The sequence below is a fragment of the Hibiscus syriacus genome, unplaced genomic scaffold (assembly GCF_006381635.1).
Source record: "Hibiscus syriacus cultivar Baekdansim isolate YM2019G1 unplaced genomic scaffold, ASM638163v2 tig00111330_pilon, whole genome shotgun sequence".
Lineage (NCBI taxonomy): Eukaryota > Viridiplantae > Streptophyta > Magnoliopsida > Malvales > Malvaceae > Hibiscus > Hibiscus syriacus.
The window spans coordinates 10,963,839-10,981,843 of NW_024063059.1; the positions used below are offsets into that span (position 1 = coordinate 10,963,839).

The 18,005-nt window shown below is 33.1% G+C and overlaps 1 protein-coding gene across 1 annotated transcript in view; it reads right to left on the reverse strand.

Annotated features, from left to right (window-relative positions):
• Positions 1-670: 670 nt before the first annotated feature.
• Positions 671-18,005, reverse strand: part of LOC120158584 (truncated transcription factor CAULIFLOWER A-like) — a 32,058-nt gene continuing 14,723 nt past the window's right edge. The window contains exons 5-8 of the mRNA XM_039169411.1: positions 1,487-1,528; positions 1,292-1,333; positions 1,087-1,208; positions 671-808 (exon numbers count right to left, since the gene is read on the reverse strand). Of these exons, the coding sequence (XP_039025342.1) occupies positions 721-808; positions 1,087-1,208; positions 1,292-1,333; positions 1,487-1,528 (294 nt within the window). The 3' untranslated portion in view covers positions 671-720. The remainder of the gene's footprint in view (positions 809-1,086; positions 1,209-1,291; positions 1,334-1,486; positions 1,529-18,005) is intronic.

The window sequence follows — 18,005 nt, forward strand, 5'->3', positions numbered from 1 at the left end:
AAGAATAAAGAAGAAGAAAATGGAGAAGAAGAAGTTGAAGAGAAGAGACAAAAGCGTTTCAGCTTTTTACCCTCAAAAGTCACGTCCAACTCTCTATAAAACCCTAAGATATCAACTTCTTTTTTCTCAATAATAAAATTGCACTTTTGATTCTTCCTTTTTTATGTCATATGTGAAAGTTTCTTTTTTATGGTCAATTGGGCCTAAATTACACCCAATTTACTCCACAATCTGCCCAAATTACATCCAATTTAGTCCACACTCGACTCAACAACTTCAATCGGTATCTCCACAAGGCTCACGTATCTCTTGGGCCAATCCTCACATATTGACCTTGAAAATTAGGGCGTTACAAAGGAAGTCACCTCCAGCCGTGGTATTAAAATATTTTTGGATATCAGATTTTAGACTAGTTCAATTTTGATTATTCCATGAGAGTTAACCATGTATTATTTTGATTATTCAAAATATTAACAGAAAATATATGATGTTCTATCAGCAATTTTTTGTTGTTGCTTAAATCAATAGCTTGCAAGTATCTTCATTCCATGGTTTAATAATTACGTTTAGACAGTATAAATATTTAAAGCATACATAGCCTTGTAAAGTAGAAACACGTACATCAAAGATACATACATGTCTATCTTAATTTAATTGATAATACCCCTGCCGGTGATAACAACTATAACGTCTTGCAGCAACGCAGAGAGGTCGAAAGGATCAAAGCCACCCCGTAGCACGCTTATTACCACCTCTGTTCACCTCACGCTCTTCGATCACCGTTTCCTGGGGAATAAACTGATGGTACCTGTTGCAAGTGAGGTCGGGAAGAACACAAAATTTTATGTTAGTAGACGAATTTATATTATTTTGAAGGTTAAAATAGATTATCTACAGAAAATACAAAAAATATATATCTAAAATATATGAGAATTTGAAATTTTCATGGGTCGTTCCGACAACTCCTCTATTCATCCCGAGTCCAACTATTCATCACAATGTAATTTGCTTAAAAATAAGGAAAACTCCCATCATTTTTAACCTCTATGACTTCATCTTTAGCTGGATTGAAGAGGGAAAGCTTACCCCATTGAAGGTTGTTGCCGGGCATGGTTTGCCTGTGAAGTAATCATTTCATATTCATTTCCCACTTCTATGTTAGGGTTTCCTAACACTTGTGCTGGTTGAAAAACATTCTCTAATTCTAGCTGAAAATACCATAAATGTGCAAGGTAATAGTCAAATTCATTATTCTAGCTGAAAATACCATAAATATGCAAGGTAACGAAACCTGAGATTTTAGCTTATTGTTTTCATCTGCAAGTTCACTTTCCTGAATTAATGCAAAGCAACAAAAACATATCACAAAATACAGTGTTAAGCTAATTCTGAAAATGTTTTCAATTACCATCTCTCTCTCTCTCTCTCTCTCATTTTTGCAGTAATTCATGAGAAGAAAGTTGTTTAGCTAATTGGTTTCTTTTACCTTTTTGTTTAACTCTTCCATTCGATCCAACAACAACTGCATCTGCAGTCATAATCAAGAAATTGAAGTTTCAACGTTATGATAACCGTAAATAATAAATGCATAAGTAGCTACCGGCGTTACCATGATAATTAGGTAAGTTAACAATTCTGTCAAGAAAATAAAATCTTGATTATCTCACGATGTATTTGAGAAATATTACAAATGATTTTTTTTGTGTATGGAATAAAACATCATATTACCAATTTAACACTGAGTTTTCAATGATTTTGAAGAGGTACCCATCTGAGCATAAATATATAAATATAGGTTTAAACATGTTAAAGGTTTCTAAACTATTTTAAAATTTAGTTTTTACATTTTAATTTTATGATGTTTTTATTCTATTTTTTATTTAAAATTTTTTTATTTATTATTTTTTAAATTTTAGGGTAAATTACACAAATGGTCCCTTGACTATAGGATAATGTTTTATAGATTTCTTTGACTATTAAAAGCTAGAAAATGATCCCTAGACTATTGAGAGTTGGTTTGTTGAGTTCCACAACTATTAAAAGTTACAATATGGTCATTCGACTTGTAACACCCTGAATATTGGTATAGTATTTTTGTTTTGACCCAATAATTTATTTAATAAATGTAGTATAGCATGAAAGTCTATCGATTTGATTTATGTTCAATCGGGTAAGAATTAGCCTTATTGGGGTTAAAAAGAGGATTTTGATCTTGAAGTAAAGTGATGAGGACCTAACATGCAATTAGACCCTTGAGCAATAAAAAGACTTAATATAATTTATTTTTTATGAGGTCATCATGGGTTAAAGTTGAAAACTTTTTTCTTCTCTTTCTCTTTACTTTGTCTTCTACTTCATCTTCTTCTTCATTTCTTCTTCTCCAGTAAGCAAGAGATAAAGTTAAAGCCTTTGTCTTTCTTCACATCATTCCTCATCCAAAAATCTAAACGTAAGATTCATAACCAAGAGTACTTGATCTTCATGAAAAGTACATCATCTTTATAAATTGTGGTCCAAGAGCTTTCATGAAGTTTTGGGAAAGTTGAGCTCCAAGGGCTTCCTCCCTCGATTCCATTTGTTTTTCATGTGGTATAGTTGTTGTTTAACAACTACTATTCTTCTTTTTCATATTGGAATCGTTGGTTGGCTTTTGGGTGATGAATAAATGGTGTAAAGGCCCCCCATTAAGCTAGTTCAAGGAAAGGTTGAGCCTTGGGTAAGGTATATACTTTTTTCGATTGCTAGGAGCTAAGCTAAAACACTATAACTCTTCTTTAGCACTTTTAGTACATATCATCTAGCATGAGTTGCTTGCATGAAGTAGAAAAGTATATGGTGGCTTGGGTGCTTGATTTATTTTTATAGACGTTTTGGATGTTACTTTAGTGTAAAAATGATGTATGATGACCCCTGATGACTTTCATAAGTTTTAATAACCAAGTTAGAACTTATGACAAGTTTATGGGGTAAGTTTGGGGTGTTTCCTAAGAAAAACAATATATTTATGGGTTACAATATCAATACTGCATGAATAGTATTGATATTGTTCATATTATGGGTGAAAACTAGTTTTTTAGGTAACAATATCAATACTAGGTGAATTGGTATTGATACAAAAGGTTGTGGTATCGATACTAGAGGCTTGGTATTGGTACCAGAGTGTTGTTATCCATAACAAATGATTTGGTATCCATATAAGATGAACTGGTATCCATATCTAATGAGTTGGTATCCATTCTAGATGAACTACTATCCAAACCAAAGATTGGGTATCTATACCGAATGATTGGTATCAATACCCAAAATGGTTGAGTAACTTCAAGATAGACTCGAAAGTGAGGATGTTAATTACTTTTGAGCTCAAACATGTAGCTCGAGAATGTGATATATTACTAAAATACCCTTAAGGGGCTAAAATCACCAAATTTCCCTTGTGGCCTAAGTGAATAGAATAACATATACGAGTAATATTGGAATTTTTGGATAAGTAGTATTGATACCTTACTCATGGAGTAACAGTATTGTCCCTTAGGTATCAATAGTGGGGGGTATTGATACCATCGATAAGGTTCAAATTCTAGTGACCAATATTGGTATTGATACTTAGGCGGCATCAATACCAAAAGAGAGTAGTATCGATACCCTAGATAAGGGTATCGATACTAGGTTATTTTCCATGCATTAAATGTGAAAATGATACCGGTACCAATGGTTGATATCGATACTCAAGGGCTTAGTATTGGTAACCTCGTACTAAAATAGATAAAAAGTCTCATTTTAGTTTAAGGACTCGAGAATGGGTCTAAGACTACCAAAACCTCTCAATAAAGTTTACAAGTGGAAATATTGAATAGATTGTGTGATAATTATAAAAACCTTATGAAGTAAGATCTCATAAGACTTATACTTTTATTTGACACTTGAGAAACAACAAGGACACCTAAGTTACTCGTATAAGTCGATGACGTAAAAGTTATTCCTTCAATTCAAGGGTGAGTTGAGGGAAAGTACGACGAGAGCTACAAGAGAGTCGTTGTGATTAAACAACCCCGATTCTAATATCGGGCTAATAATAATATACCAAGTGGGTGGCAATTAGTATTAATTGTCTTAAGGGAATAAAAAACTAAAAGACTAACAAACCCTTGCATAACATTCTAGAGGAGAGTATGAGAGAGATAGTAACGAGTTGATGACCTCACCCGATTTTGATGAACTATATTAGTGTGTAGTCGAGCTATCTTAACTCCCCTAGCATGGCATTGATTAATGTGTTTATTCTATAGGCACCCTTGTATGTTTTTCTGTATATGAATATCTTGTTTGCTAGAAATATACAAATATATCCAAGTCAGTTCTAAGAAACTTAAATTTTAGTTACGCGTAGGTTGCAATGCTATGTGACCCCGTATGAATCCTAATTACTTCAGAGGAGTAGACAAGTTGGACGTAGGCTTTGATGCTATGTGACCCTAGAGGCTTCCTAGGTATTGGACAATGAGGGCCTTTCTAGGTGAAGGTTTCAATGTTAAATGATTCAGGTCTTATCTAGGGTACTTTAGGTAGGCCAGAGGGGTGTGAGTCTCGAAGGCTATGTGACCTCACACTAAACCATAATGCCTACTACTATTTGTGTGTTTGATATTTTGTGTTGCATATAATGGTTCATAGTTGTATGATATTAGGGTTAGAGATGCAATATATGTATACTCATGGCGATGGCCTTAGCAATAGATTAAAAGAAGCATGAGACTCAAACCCCTTTGATAGTGGATGTAGCTTGAATAGATGGTTTAGTAAAATTGATGGCATAGTAGTATTGTTTCTCTTACTTTACTTGTTAGCATGTTTATTTTATCAATGCATGTATTATAGTAGAGGTATAATGTGATGTGGAGCTTGCGAGCTCACCGCTAGAAATGTGTTACCATTCGCAGGTTTTAGGTTTTGTGAAGTGCGATGGGACAATGATATCATCGGATGAGTCTTAGTAGAGTACCAAAGTACAATGATGACGACTTAATAGGCATGTAGAAGTCATGATTTGTAATGAGTCAACTTGTAATATTTTAATTATTTATTTCATTTATCGAGTTTCTAAATTAGGGACCCACTTTTGTGAATGGTTATGCTTTTATACATTGTGTAAATTTTTTAAAAGTGAGTATGGTTTCAATGAAAAAATGGTTAGTCACTTTGGTGATTCCATGTGACACTCAAATCCGTGGGATTTGGGTATTTCATTTAGTGGTATTCGAGCTAGAGTTTAGCCAGTTTTAATTTAACATAGTCAAGTCCTATATTCCCTCGAAGGTCACAAAGTGTACTCATGGAATAATACTCTAATATTGTTCATCCATTTTTGATTGGTAAGTTAACGAGTTAGACTTGATTAATAATTGTTCAACAAAGACAAACCTATAAGAAAATTTTTTAGATGACCTATTTGTGGATGCAAACTCTAGTGTGTTTTTCATATCAAATGATAAATATATTACGAAAGGTTTGGGTAAGTAACCTTGTGGATAAAGCTAAGAAAGTGTTTTCTGAATCTATGAATAAAAAGTACTATGATAGAAGTGTAGAAAATATTATCGTAAGACTATAAAAAGACATTTTAATGCTATAACTATAAATATTTGTGGATGTGTGATCTTATCAGGGTTATGAGTGATTCATTAGAATAAGTATCGATTATACTATCATCCTTTAGTCAATATGGTAGTTAATGAGGTTGAATTTTCTCCCTTGAACACATCTTGAGTATCAGAGTACGCAGTGAAAGCGGAAATACCCTATCAATATTACTACTAGAAATCAAAACTTTTTAAGAGTTCGTTAATGTGAATCATAGTCAGCTGACCTAGTTATACTGTGGGGGCAAGTTCCATGTTATTCCTCTAAATCAATGACCCATGAGGATCATATTTCATAAAACCTGTATGTCTTTAAGAGTGATCTTCAGCTCGATTATTATAGATTGTAGGTTCTCAATTGCATCTTAGAGGATGATGTTTATGATAGATATCTCTATAAACTTTGTGAATTCGATTCCTTGATATAATCTTGACATTGTGATGGTTAATCTCAGCAATGGCGTTCGTATGCATTCGATCTAAATCTAGAACCATTGAATAAATTGTTTCGTTAATTCAATAAGTGGAAGTCTTCTTAGTATTAAAGATTTTATACTTGTGATCTTTAGAAGATGTTCGTATGCAATCCAATACATCTTTTCCTTGTCTTGATTAGTGAATGTCTCTTCACCCTTGCTAAGTGAGTACTTTGATGTTCCTAACAATATTCCTCAGTTGAATGTCCTATCTAGGTAAGTGATCGTGTAAATGCTAAACAAATCATACCAAGCTCTAATAAGAGTCGTTATTATGATGATCTTTATGTTGTTAATAAGAGATTTATTATTCCGAAATTGTGTTAGCAAAAACTTTAAAAAATTCAGAGTTGTAAAATTGAATTCTACAAATTATGCTCCATAGATTTTCTCACAACTCTTTGAATTCACTCAAATTCGAGTTTCTTTGGCCTTGATGAATTTGTTCTCGTGATTTCTAAAATGATATTCCTTGATCAGTTTTTATAGGGTTTGATGATAGAGTTAGAACTCAAAGTATATATCATATTCTTGAAAGAACCCAGGAGGTAAAAGTCTATGTTTGTAAATTCAAATTTTATACTCGGTAGTCGGTGAATTCTTCTAACACTTCGTTGACTTCTTTTTTGGTTGAGACTTAGATAACATGTTACGTCTCGATGATTCAATCAACTGTAATTTTCAAAAATGTTATTATGAATGTCTCTTTGAGTTCCATTAGAGAAAAATATTTGTAAGCTTCATGTCTATTCCATGTCAAGCTTTGTAATATGAGTCTGGTAAGACCTCTAATTGTGTTGGTTTCTGCGCTGTTATTAGAATATCGTTCAGTCTATGTTTGATAAGATATTCATTTATGTCATCTTTTTTACCTTGATGTGTCTTTTCTCAAGTCAAAGTATCATGAAACATGATAGAGGAATGTTCATAAATCAAAGATTTTGTTTGTCTTAATTCGATAAATTTGGACAAGTGTCTTTGAATATCTTATAAATTCACAACTTCATTGTAAAAGAGAAAATCCTTAACATATTAATAACACTTTCATCGTATTTCCTTGTGGATATGCTAAGTATTAAAAAATATTTCTCTTAAGCATAAATTCTGGAAATTTTACTCGTTTTATTCAACGATCTTTTTGCAAAGATTAATCAGTTAGTAATTTGTAGGGAATGGGATTTGAGTGTGACATAATGCCTATGGTAAAGGTCTTTTGGAGGAATTGAGGAGTCGTAAATGTTGTGCAGCTTATTGGGTATAGAAGCCCCATAATAACTCTCTCATCGTATTTCCTTATTGGGGAATTGAGGAGTAGTAAATGTTGTGCAGCTTATGTGACCCAATATTTTGTTTAATAGATTTAGTATTGCATAGAGGCCCATCGATTTGAATTTAGGTTCAATCGGGTAAGAATTGACCTTATTGGGAAATAAAAATAGGATTTTTGAGCTAGAAGTAAAATGAGGAGGACCCAATGTGTAATTATACCCTTGGGTAATAAAAAGGTTGAAAATCATTTATTTTTGATGAGGTCACCATGGGGTTAAAGTGGAAAACTCTTTTTTTCTCTTTCTCTTTAATTTTTCTTTTTCTCTATCTTCTTTTTAATCTCTTTCTCCACCAAGCAGGAGATAGAGCTAAAGGCTTCATCTTTGTTAATCTCCTTCCTTATTCAAAAATCTATAGGTAAGCTTTAGAAATAAGAGTTCTTGAACTTCATGAAAAGCTCACCATCTCTATAAATAGTGTTCTTGAGCTTTCATGAAATTTTGGGAGGGTTAAGCTTTAAGGGCTTCCTCCCTTGATTCTATTCATTTTTATGTGGTTTAGTTGTTGTTTAAAAAACTACCATTAGTTTTTTCTTTCATTTTGGAATTGTTGGTTAGCTTTTAGGTGATGAAAACGTGGTCTAAAGACCCCCGTTAAGCTAGGTCAAGGAAAGGTTAAGCCTTGGATAATCTATAGATGCTTTTAGGTTGTTAAGAGCTAAGGAAAATCACTATAACTCTTCTCTACTACTTTTAGTGTAATACCCCAAATTTGGTTAGTGACTAAAAAACATAAATTTTAAAAGTTTGGTTACCAAAGTATAAAATTAGAAAAAGTTTAGGGACCAAAGTGATAAATTTTCATTTATCCAAAAAAATGGTAAATTTTCCTAAAAAGAATTTTATTCCATAAATTGATAATTTACTCTTTAGAGTGGGCTTTTATGGAAAATAGATTCTTGATCCAAAATTTATGTTAAAAACTAGAAGGTGTTAAAGTCCGGTAAGAATTCAGTTAATCGAATCGAATAGAAATTTTGAGAAAATTTGAAGGATGATAAATTAAGCTTAAAAATATTATTTCCATATGTTAAAATAATGGAAAACAATATTGACCATTGGATTTGGGGAATTGTTACTTTGTTTAATTGGAACCGTTATATTAAAATGACATATTGAAATTTTTGAAATTTGCATGGTTAAAATGGTAAAGGGTCATTTAATTTGTTAATCTTTGACTTTATAAAGATGATAAGGGTTATGTGGCTTGATATGGATGTAATTATAAGGTTTCATTAATGGTAAAATGGACATTTCTCTTTAAATGAATTTTATATTCATTATAGCTTAAATAAAGGACAAATTAACATAAAATTACTTAGAAATTTCATGTATTCTCTTTGAAAAAGCCGTGAACCCTAACCAAGGTATGGAAAATTTTATTTTTCATTTTTGAGCAAATTCATTTGGATTTTAGATTAAGACGTGAAATACAAAATCGTTCTATTCAAAAAAGTTATCATTTGGTACCAATATTGTATGTTAATCTTGTTTGCTTCCAAAGATACCAAATTATAGGGTTTAGGTTCATATTAGGATTTGATGAAATGAAGATGGATTTTGAGGTTATTGATGTTGTAATCATTTCCAACCATTATTTTAAAATGAGGAATAGAGGTTGATTTCATGCTGGAATCTAATGAAAACCTTGAAGCCCTTAGCTACATATTATTCGGCCTTGAGGAATTTAATGGGGGAAAAATTGTGAAAAATTTCCCATGGCTTAGAAATACTTGGAAGGTTCTACAAGCCTTAGAAAATATTTTGGTCCAATCTGTAATTTTAAGAAAGTTGATGGACCTATTCGACAATTTTAAAAAGTTATTGTTTGAATGCGTAATTACTCAATTGTTGATGTGCATTGCTAGAAATTACTGTTTGGGGGCTGAAATTGAAGTTAGAATGTAAAATTAAGTTGTTTTGGAAAATTGCCAAAGTTTAAGTACAAAATGGAAAATATTGGAAAAGTTAGTGACATGTAGTAATAAAGGATTTGTTGAGGTACTTGCTGGAGATTTAAAATGCTATAAATTTATTGGGCTTATTTAAGGCTTAAAATGAATAAATAATGGGAAGGGTCCATTATAAGTAAAAAGGAAAAGTTAAGATGAATTTCAGAAGAATTCAAAAATAATAGTGCTTTTGGGTATTATTATTATGTATAAAATGTTAGTAAGAATACTAACATGTATTTTATATTTGTATGTGTGATTATGGATGCTTGTGTAGATTGTGAAAAAACTTGAGATACAAGCAAAGCGAAAGGTAAGGAAAAAGTTCAAGAGTAATAGAATACTGACGGTAAGGCATAATAGTGAGGCTTACTAGATGAGTGCATTTATTATGTGCATATATGATATGATGAAGACTTGCGATGAGTCAACCTCGAATGTTTTTATGAAAGAATGTTTTAACATTTTTTTGAAATATTTTTATAAAGTTATATGAAAATTGTTTTATGAATGATTTTTAGGGTATGAATTTCCCTAAAACAAATTGATGTATTTTATATTGTTTAACGACTATCGATGCTTTAAAATAAATGTTTAACATGCGATTTGGATTTAATAGCATGTTGTATGTACATTGAGAGTCATAAGTGCATTTTGACATACTTGGAGTATGATGATTATTGATCGATTTTGTTTAATGCATTTGTTTCATTTTCATATTAGTACATTTGCTTACTTTCGGCACTATGTGTGCATTGATGGAGTTCATAATTAGTTTGTGAATTACCATTTCGATATTTTAGTATAGTGCAGCTATTACTACAATACATATACTTTCGTTTAGCACTTATGTGCAATTTATGTACCTTATATTCTCATCTATCATACATTGGGCCGTGAATAGATATTTTGGAATATTCTGATTGATAAGTATGTTAGGCATACGAAATACTATTTCGCAGGTTATTTAATGGAAACTTGGCTTATCAAGTTTGTTTTATGTACTAATATATTTTATACGATTAAACTCATATTTTGATCTTTTATGAATTACTTATGTTTTAGTATGCTTAATTTATTTTATTATGTCTCACTAAGTGGATACTTAGCGTGTGATTGTTTCACGCATAGGTAATACAATATGATCGAAGTTGCATTTCATATCATCTGTCAAGGGTTGCCTCATCAATAACAATATGTAATCTCTAGATGTTTATTTTGATATTACTAGTTGGCATGTATTAGTTATATTATGATTCTCTGGTAGGATATTTGATATTTGGTTTGTAGTAATATAATCTAATCAAACTTAAGCTACTATGCGATGACATAAACGCTATTTTACATATTAATAGTTAATTGACGTATCACATATTATATTATTAAATTGTTTTATTTAAAGAAACAAAATTTTACTTGTTTTTGAAGTATAAAAAATGTTTTAAAAATAATGTGACATCTATGACCCATGTACGGGGACATACACGAGGAATGAGTATTATATTTATTGGTATCAGAGCTACAGGTTTAGTCAATTATCGGTCGTAATTGAGTGCATTTTATGTGAAAAGTGTGTACATGCCACTAGGATGTCAAAGTTATTGATATGGTATGATATGATTGATGTCACTCCTTATTAACTTATGTTCTTAATATTATGTATCGTATTAGATGTTGGGATCCGAGAATTCTTGTAGAGAGACACATCAAGAAGTCTGAGAAGGGACTGACATTAGGAGCAATGAAATCAATAGTGAGCGTCCAGTCCAGTCTAGACACGATAGCACACTGACACTTTAGGGAGTGCCAGTGCAAGATCATGGAGCGTTTATGCAGGCTCTTGATTCTAGCTTAGCTCGATATCAGCCATCCCCTGTTTCGCCAGCTCCCTGGATATCGATTCCAGAAGAGTTGAGAAGTCTGAGAGCACCCAAGTTCCATGGAGAAGAAGATGAAGGTCTGATTACTATGAACTTATAGCTAAATGACATCAAGGTAATGTTAGATATTCTTCACTGCTCAGACTTTGAGAAACTAGATGGAGCTGTATCACTATTGCGAGGATTAGCCTGAGTGTGGTGGACAAACACCACAATGTATGAGATGCCTAAAAAAATGACTTGGCAATTCTTTCAGGATGAATTCAAGAACAAGTACATTGGTGAAAAATTCATGGAAGCAATGTTACTGAAATTCCTCAATCTGAAGCAGGGCAACCGAGAAATACATGAGTATGAGGCTGAGTACAAAAAGTGAAATTGATTTGCAGCTGAAGTGGTTCCCAATGACAAGGCTCGATGTGATTGGTTTATTGAGGGTTTGAGACGTAAGATGAAAGAGATAATGCTAGCTTTGAACTTGCATACCTCGTAGGAGGTGATAAACCATGCAAAGGCGATTGAAAGGGCTCAAGAGGAGACACTGGAAGCAGAACAGAGAATGCAGATAATGAAAAGATCTAGATCATCTTCAGGTTCTTATCATGCCAAAAGAGGAAAAGTTTCAGGTTCCCGATACAATAATAGATCCGGTTCTGCTGCAGCTTCACATAAAGATAAACAATCTCAGTCATTTGTTGATAGTTCGAGTAGAACATCCAAGGATCAACCTTCGCCATGCCAGACGTGTGGAAAGTTATATTGTGGAGTATACAGAGCTACTAGTGGCACCTGTTTCAACTGTGGTGACACTGGCTACTTTGCTAGAGATTGTCCTATAAAGTCTGGGGACAAACTAGTTCAAATTGAGATATCAATAACATCTACTTAGAGAGGAAGAGGAAGAGCTAGAATCGGAAGACCATCTGAATCGACTCAGCGACTGAAGACTCTGGGAGTAACCAGAATCTATAACATCAAGACTAATGTGGACAGGGAGGACCCAAAGATTATAGCATGTGCGTTTCATCGATCTATTTGATGAACCTGTATTTGTTTTGGTTGATCATTGTTCTATGCACTCTGTTATCAGTACAAATATTGTTAGAGATAGAGGAATTTCATTAGAACCTATCTCAAGTGACATGATTTTGATAAACCATTTGGTTCATAGTGCTCAAGTGTCATAGATACGTAGAAAGTGCCTCATTAAGATTCATGGGGTTGTGTTCCCAACGAACATGATGGAATTACCTTTCAACAAATTTGAGATCATTTTGGGCATGAATTGGTTGTATCCGTGTTATAGATGGGTAGATTTTTATAAGAAGTGATTATTTCTGAAAGATGCCAATGGATCAGAGATTATCGTAATAGGTGAAAAAACAATATTATCGTCTAATGTGATATCAGCAGTGACTATGAAGAAAATGATGTTAGAAGGGTGTACATATTTTCTAGTTAATGTGATAGATACTCAAATATCTGAAGTGAGGTTGGATGATATTCCAATAGTTCGAGAATTTCCAGATGTTTTCTCGGAAGAATTGCCTGGTTTACCTCCAGATCGCGAGGTAGAATTCAAGACTGATGTTTATTTGGGTACTGAACCTGTCTCCATGGATCCATATCGAATGGCTCCAACCGAGTTAAGAGAGTTAAAGGCTCAATTGCAAGATTTACTCAATCGAGGTTTCATTAGACCTAGTGTTTCACCTTTGGAAGCACCTGTTCTTTTTGTGAAAAAGAAATATTGATTCATGCGATTATGTATAGATTACCGATAGTTGAATAAAATGACAATAAAGAACAAGTATTCTTTTTCTAGAATTGATGATTTGTTCGATCAATTAAAAAGTGCAACGTTGTTCTCTAAGATTGATCTTCGGTTTGGATACCACCAATTAAATATTAAAGAGGAGGATATTCTGAAGACAACTTTTTAGACTCAGTATAGGCATTACGAGTGTGTGATGATGCCATTCGATTTGACTTATGCTCCTGTAGAATTTATGGATTTGATTAACCTAGTATTCCAACCTTATTTGGATCAGTTTGTATGGTATTTATTAATGACATTTTGGTGTACTCAAAGACAAAGGATGAGCATGATGCTCATCTTCGTATTATTCTTCAGACTTTTCTAGAGAAAAAGTTGTACGCCAAGCTATCAAAGTGTGAATTATGGTTGACAGAGGTTGTTTTCCCTGGCCATGTTATCTTGGTAAAAGGCATAAGAGTATACCCCAAGAAAGTTCAAGCTATAGTGGAATAAAAACCCCTAAAATATGTTTTTGAGGTTCATAGTTTCTTGGGGCTTGTTGGTTACTATCGAAGGTTGTGAAGAAACTTTTTTTATGATAGCTTCACCGTTAACCAAGCTTTTAAGGAAACATGTGCCTTTTATTTGGACAGAGAAGTGCCAAGAGAGCTTTGAAACGCTAAAGAAGATCTTAACAGAGACACCCGTGCTAGTACAACCAGAATCTAGTAAAGATTATGTGGTTTTTAGCGATGCATCTCATAATGGTTTGGGATGTTTACTTATGCAAGATGGTAAGGTTGTGGCCTATGCATCAAGACTCTTTAAAGACTCATGAGAGAAATTATCTGACGTATGACATTGTGTTGGCAGCGGTAGTGTTCGCTCTAAAGATTTAGCGTCATTATCTTTATGGTGAGCGGTGCTACATTTATACAGATAAAAAAAGTCTAAATTACTTGTTGACTGAAAAGAGTTGAACTTGAGATAGAGAAAATGAATAGAACTCTTAAAGAATTATGGCGTGATTATCGACTATCATCCAAGAAAGGCTAATATGGTAGCTGATGCACTTAGCCAAAAGACTTTTACAGCCTTACGAGCTTTGGACGCATGTTTATCCCTAAAGAAAGATGGCACCTTGATTGAAAAAATAAAGTTAAAGCCAAACTATGTTTTGGATTGCATATCGTCTAGCATGGATTGTTTGTATGGAATGGAAAAGCATGTAAGGGCCTAGGTTCTTGGTTTATTCTTAAGTTTTGGATGTTACTTCAGTGTAAAAATGATGTATAATGACCTCTAAGGACTTTCATAAGCTTTAATAATGAAGTTAGACCTTAAGATAAATGTTTAGGTGTTTATTGGACAAAACAATATATTATAGGTAATAGTATCGATACTAAATGAACAATATTGATATTGTTCATATTCTGGGTGAAAATTGGTTTTATAGGTCATAGTATCGATACTAGATGAACTAATATTGATATTGGTACCTTGGTATCAATATCGAGGTTGTGAAATCGATAATGGAGGCTTGGTATTGATATCGAAGGGTTTCATATAGAATGAGTTGGTATCCATACCAGCTGAACTGATATCCAAGACCGGATGAGTTGTTATTAATACTGAATAAAATGGTATTCATACCAAAGGCTTGGTATCATTACCCAAAGTGGTTGAGCAACCTTCAAGATGTCAAGTAGACTCGAGAGTGAGGAGGTTAATAACATTTGAGATCAAACATGTAGATTGAGAATGTGAGAAATTACTAAAATTCCCTTAGTGGGCTAAAATCATCGAATTGCCTATGTGGGCCTAAACAAATGAAATAACCTATACGAGTAAGAGTTTTAGGTTTCATATGGGTTAAATATTGATATGAGACGCTTAAGTCTATAACGAGAGCATAATAATGAAGATTTAGTAAGAATATTATAAACAATTAATATTTAGGTTTTTTGGTTAAGTAGTATCGATATTTTGCTCACAGAGTATCAATATTTTCCTTTTGGTGTCGATGTTGAGGAGGACGTATTGATACCATCCCTAAGTTTCAAATTCTAGAGGCCAATATTGGTAAAGATACTTAGGTGGTATCAATACCACAAGAGGGTAATATCGATAACCTAGATAAGGGTATCAATACTAGGTTATTCTCCAAGCATCAAATGTGAATGATACTGGTACTGGTTCCAAGGGTGCTATCAATACTCAAGGGTAAATATCGATACTGAAGGGCTTAGTATCGGTACCCTCAGACTGAAATGGGCAAAAAGACTCATTTTAGTTTGAAGACTCGGGAAAGGGTTTAAGACTACCAAAACCTCTCAATAAAGCTTATAAATGAAAATATAGAATAGATTGTGTGATAATTATTAGAACCTTAAGAAATAAGGTCCCATAAGACTTATACTTTGTTTGATACTCAGGAAACAATGAGGACACTTGAGTTACTCGAATATGTCAATGACGTACAAGTCATTCTTTCAATTTAAGGGTCAGTTGAGGGAAAGTACGATGAGAGTGACTAGAGAGTCGTTATGATTAACCAACCCTGAGTAAGATATTGGGCTAATAATAATATAACAAGTGGATAATGATGATTATTAATTGGCTTAAGGGCATAAAACACTAACATACTAACAAACACTTGCATAACGTTCTAGAGGAGAGAACGAGTGAGGTGATGACCTCACCCGATTATAATGAACTATGTTAGTGTGTAGTCAAGTTACCTTAACTACCCTTGCATGATGTTAATTGATATGTTTGGCCTATGGGAAACCTTGTATGTGTGTGTATATGACGATCGTCTTATTTGCAAGAAATATCTAAATACATCAAAGTCAGTGCTAAGGTCCTTAAATGCTAGTCGGGCATAGGCTCTGATGCTATGTAACCTCAGAGTTGTCCCTAGTACTCTCGATGAGTATACTAGCAGGACGTAGGTTCCGATTCTACATGACCCTAGAGGTTTCCTACGTATTGGGCAACGAGGGCCTTTTTAGATGAAGGTTCTGATGCTAAGTGATTCGGGTCTTATCTAGGGTACCTTGGGTAGGCTAGAGGGGTATGAGTTATGAATGCTAAGTGACCCCGCACTACACCATGATGTGTAACTATTTGTTTGTTAGATGATTTTGTGTTTCATATGATTGTGCATAGTTGTGTGATATTGTGGTTAGAGATCGATTATATGTATACCCATGGCAAGGCCCTTAGTAGTAGGCTAAAATTTATGATAGCGGATGTACCTTAAATAGATGGTTTAGTAGCATTGATGGCATAGTAGTTTTATTTCTCTGACTATACTTGTTTGCATGCTTATTTTATAAATGCAAACAATATAATAGAGGTATTGTGTGGTGCGAAGCTTGAGAGATCAAGATTCAAAATATGTTTCCGTTCGTAGGTTTCAGGTCTCGTGAAGTGGAACTTAATGGGCATGTAGAAGTAATGATTTGAAATGAGTTAACTTGTAATATTTTAATTATTTATTTCATTTATCAAGTTTCTAAATTAGGGCCCTGCTTTTGTAAATGGTTATGCTTTCATACCTTGTGTAAATGTTTTAAAAGTGAGTATGGTTTCAATGAAAAAATGGTTAGTCACTTTAGCGATTTCGTGTGACACTCGAATCCGTGGGATTTGGGTGTTACATGACTATTCATTATGTTACAAACTCGTCCGTTTTCGTTAAAAAATTAATGGTCATCCGAATTGGACATTAATATATTGATCGAGATATGATAGTCATTTGAGATTATGAGATAAGATTTTAACATATCTCTGTCAGCAAGTTAACATACAACTCAGATTATCCTCAAAATTGTAACAAAAAAGAACGAGTTTTGAACATAATTAATAGTTGGGTAACCATTTTGTAATATATAATAGTCGAGGGACTCAACAAAGTAACTCTTGTAGTCAAGAGACTATTTTGTAACTTTTAATAGTTAATTGACTCAATAAAACATTATCCTATAGTCAATGAACCATTTTTCTACTTTACTCTTAATTTTATTTTTAAAAGTATAGTAAGTAATTCACATTTTTATATAATCAATTGATACTTCCAGTTATGAAATTTAATCAAATAGGTTTTTGATCGATATTGATTGTTAAATCTATTGTTGTGGGAGTTAACAGATGATAATGTTAGTATTTTTGTACATGTAACAGTCCACATGGTTGATTTTGTTGTTGTGACAGTCATTTATTCTTATATGTCACATTAACTAATAATTGAAAGTCCTTAAACTTTTTAAGAAAAATCGATTAACACTTTAAATAGACAAATTTATCTAAATAGTTTGTTAATTTTAATAAATTAAATAATTGAAATACTTATAAAATATTTTATAATATTTATATAAAAATATTGTAATAGAAAAATTTATCATTGCTGAAAAATCGGGTAAAAAAACAGAAAGAACACAATAATTTTAAAGAGGTTCAGAAATGTGCTTACGTCTTCGGTGCCTTAAGCGACGCTAGAATTTTTATTCAATGTCTCATAGGTTTTGGTTACATCTCCTTTATAATAAATAAACCCTCGTACATATTTACAAAAATAACCATGTACTGAACCACGAGGCTGCGCCCTTGCACCCCCAACCCACATAATCGTAACCCCCACTACGAGACTTTCTTTGTAAGGATAGATGATGTTCGCTTCGCTTACTCCGCTCCATCCTCTGTCTTCTTTATCGGTATATTTATGAGCCATACCTAACAAATCTCCACCTTGGCGAATATCCTGTCCCTTACGAAACATTGAATGTGGGTTGGGTTACCTTACTTTTTTAATAACTCGAAACATTCAACAAGTCCAAGCAATGCATGAACTTGTCTTTCGTAACTGGCTTGGTGAACATATTAGCGATATTCTCATCATTATGTACCTTCTGAAACAAAATCTCTTCAGATGAAACCAACTCTCTGATCTTGTGAAACCTCACATCAATG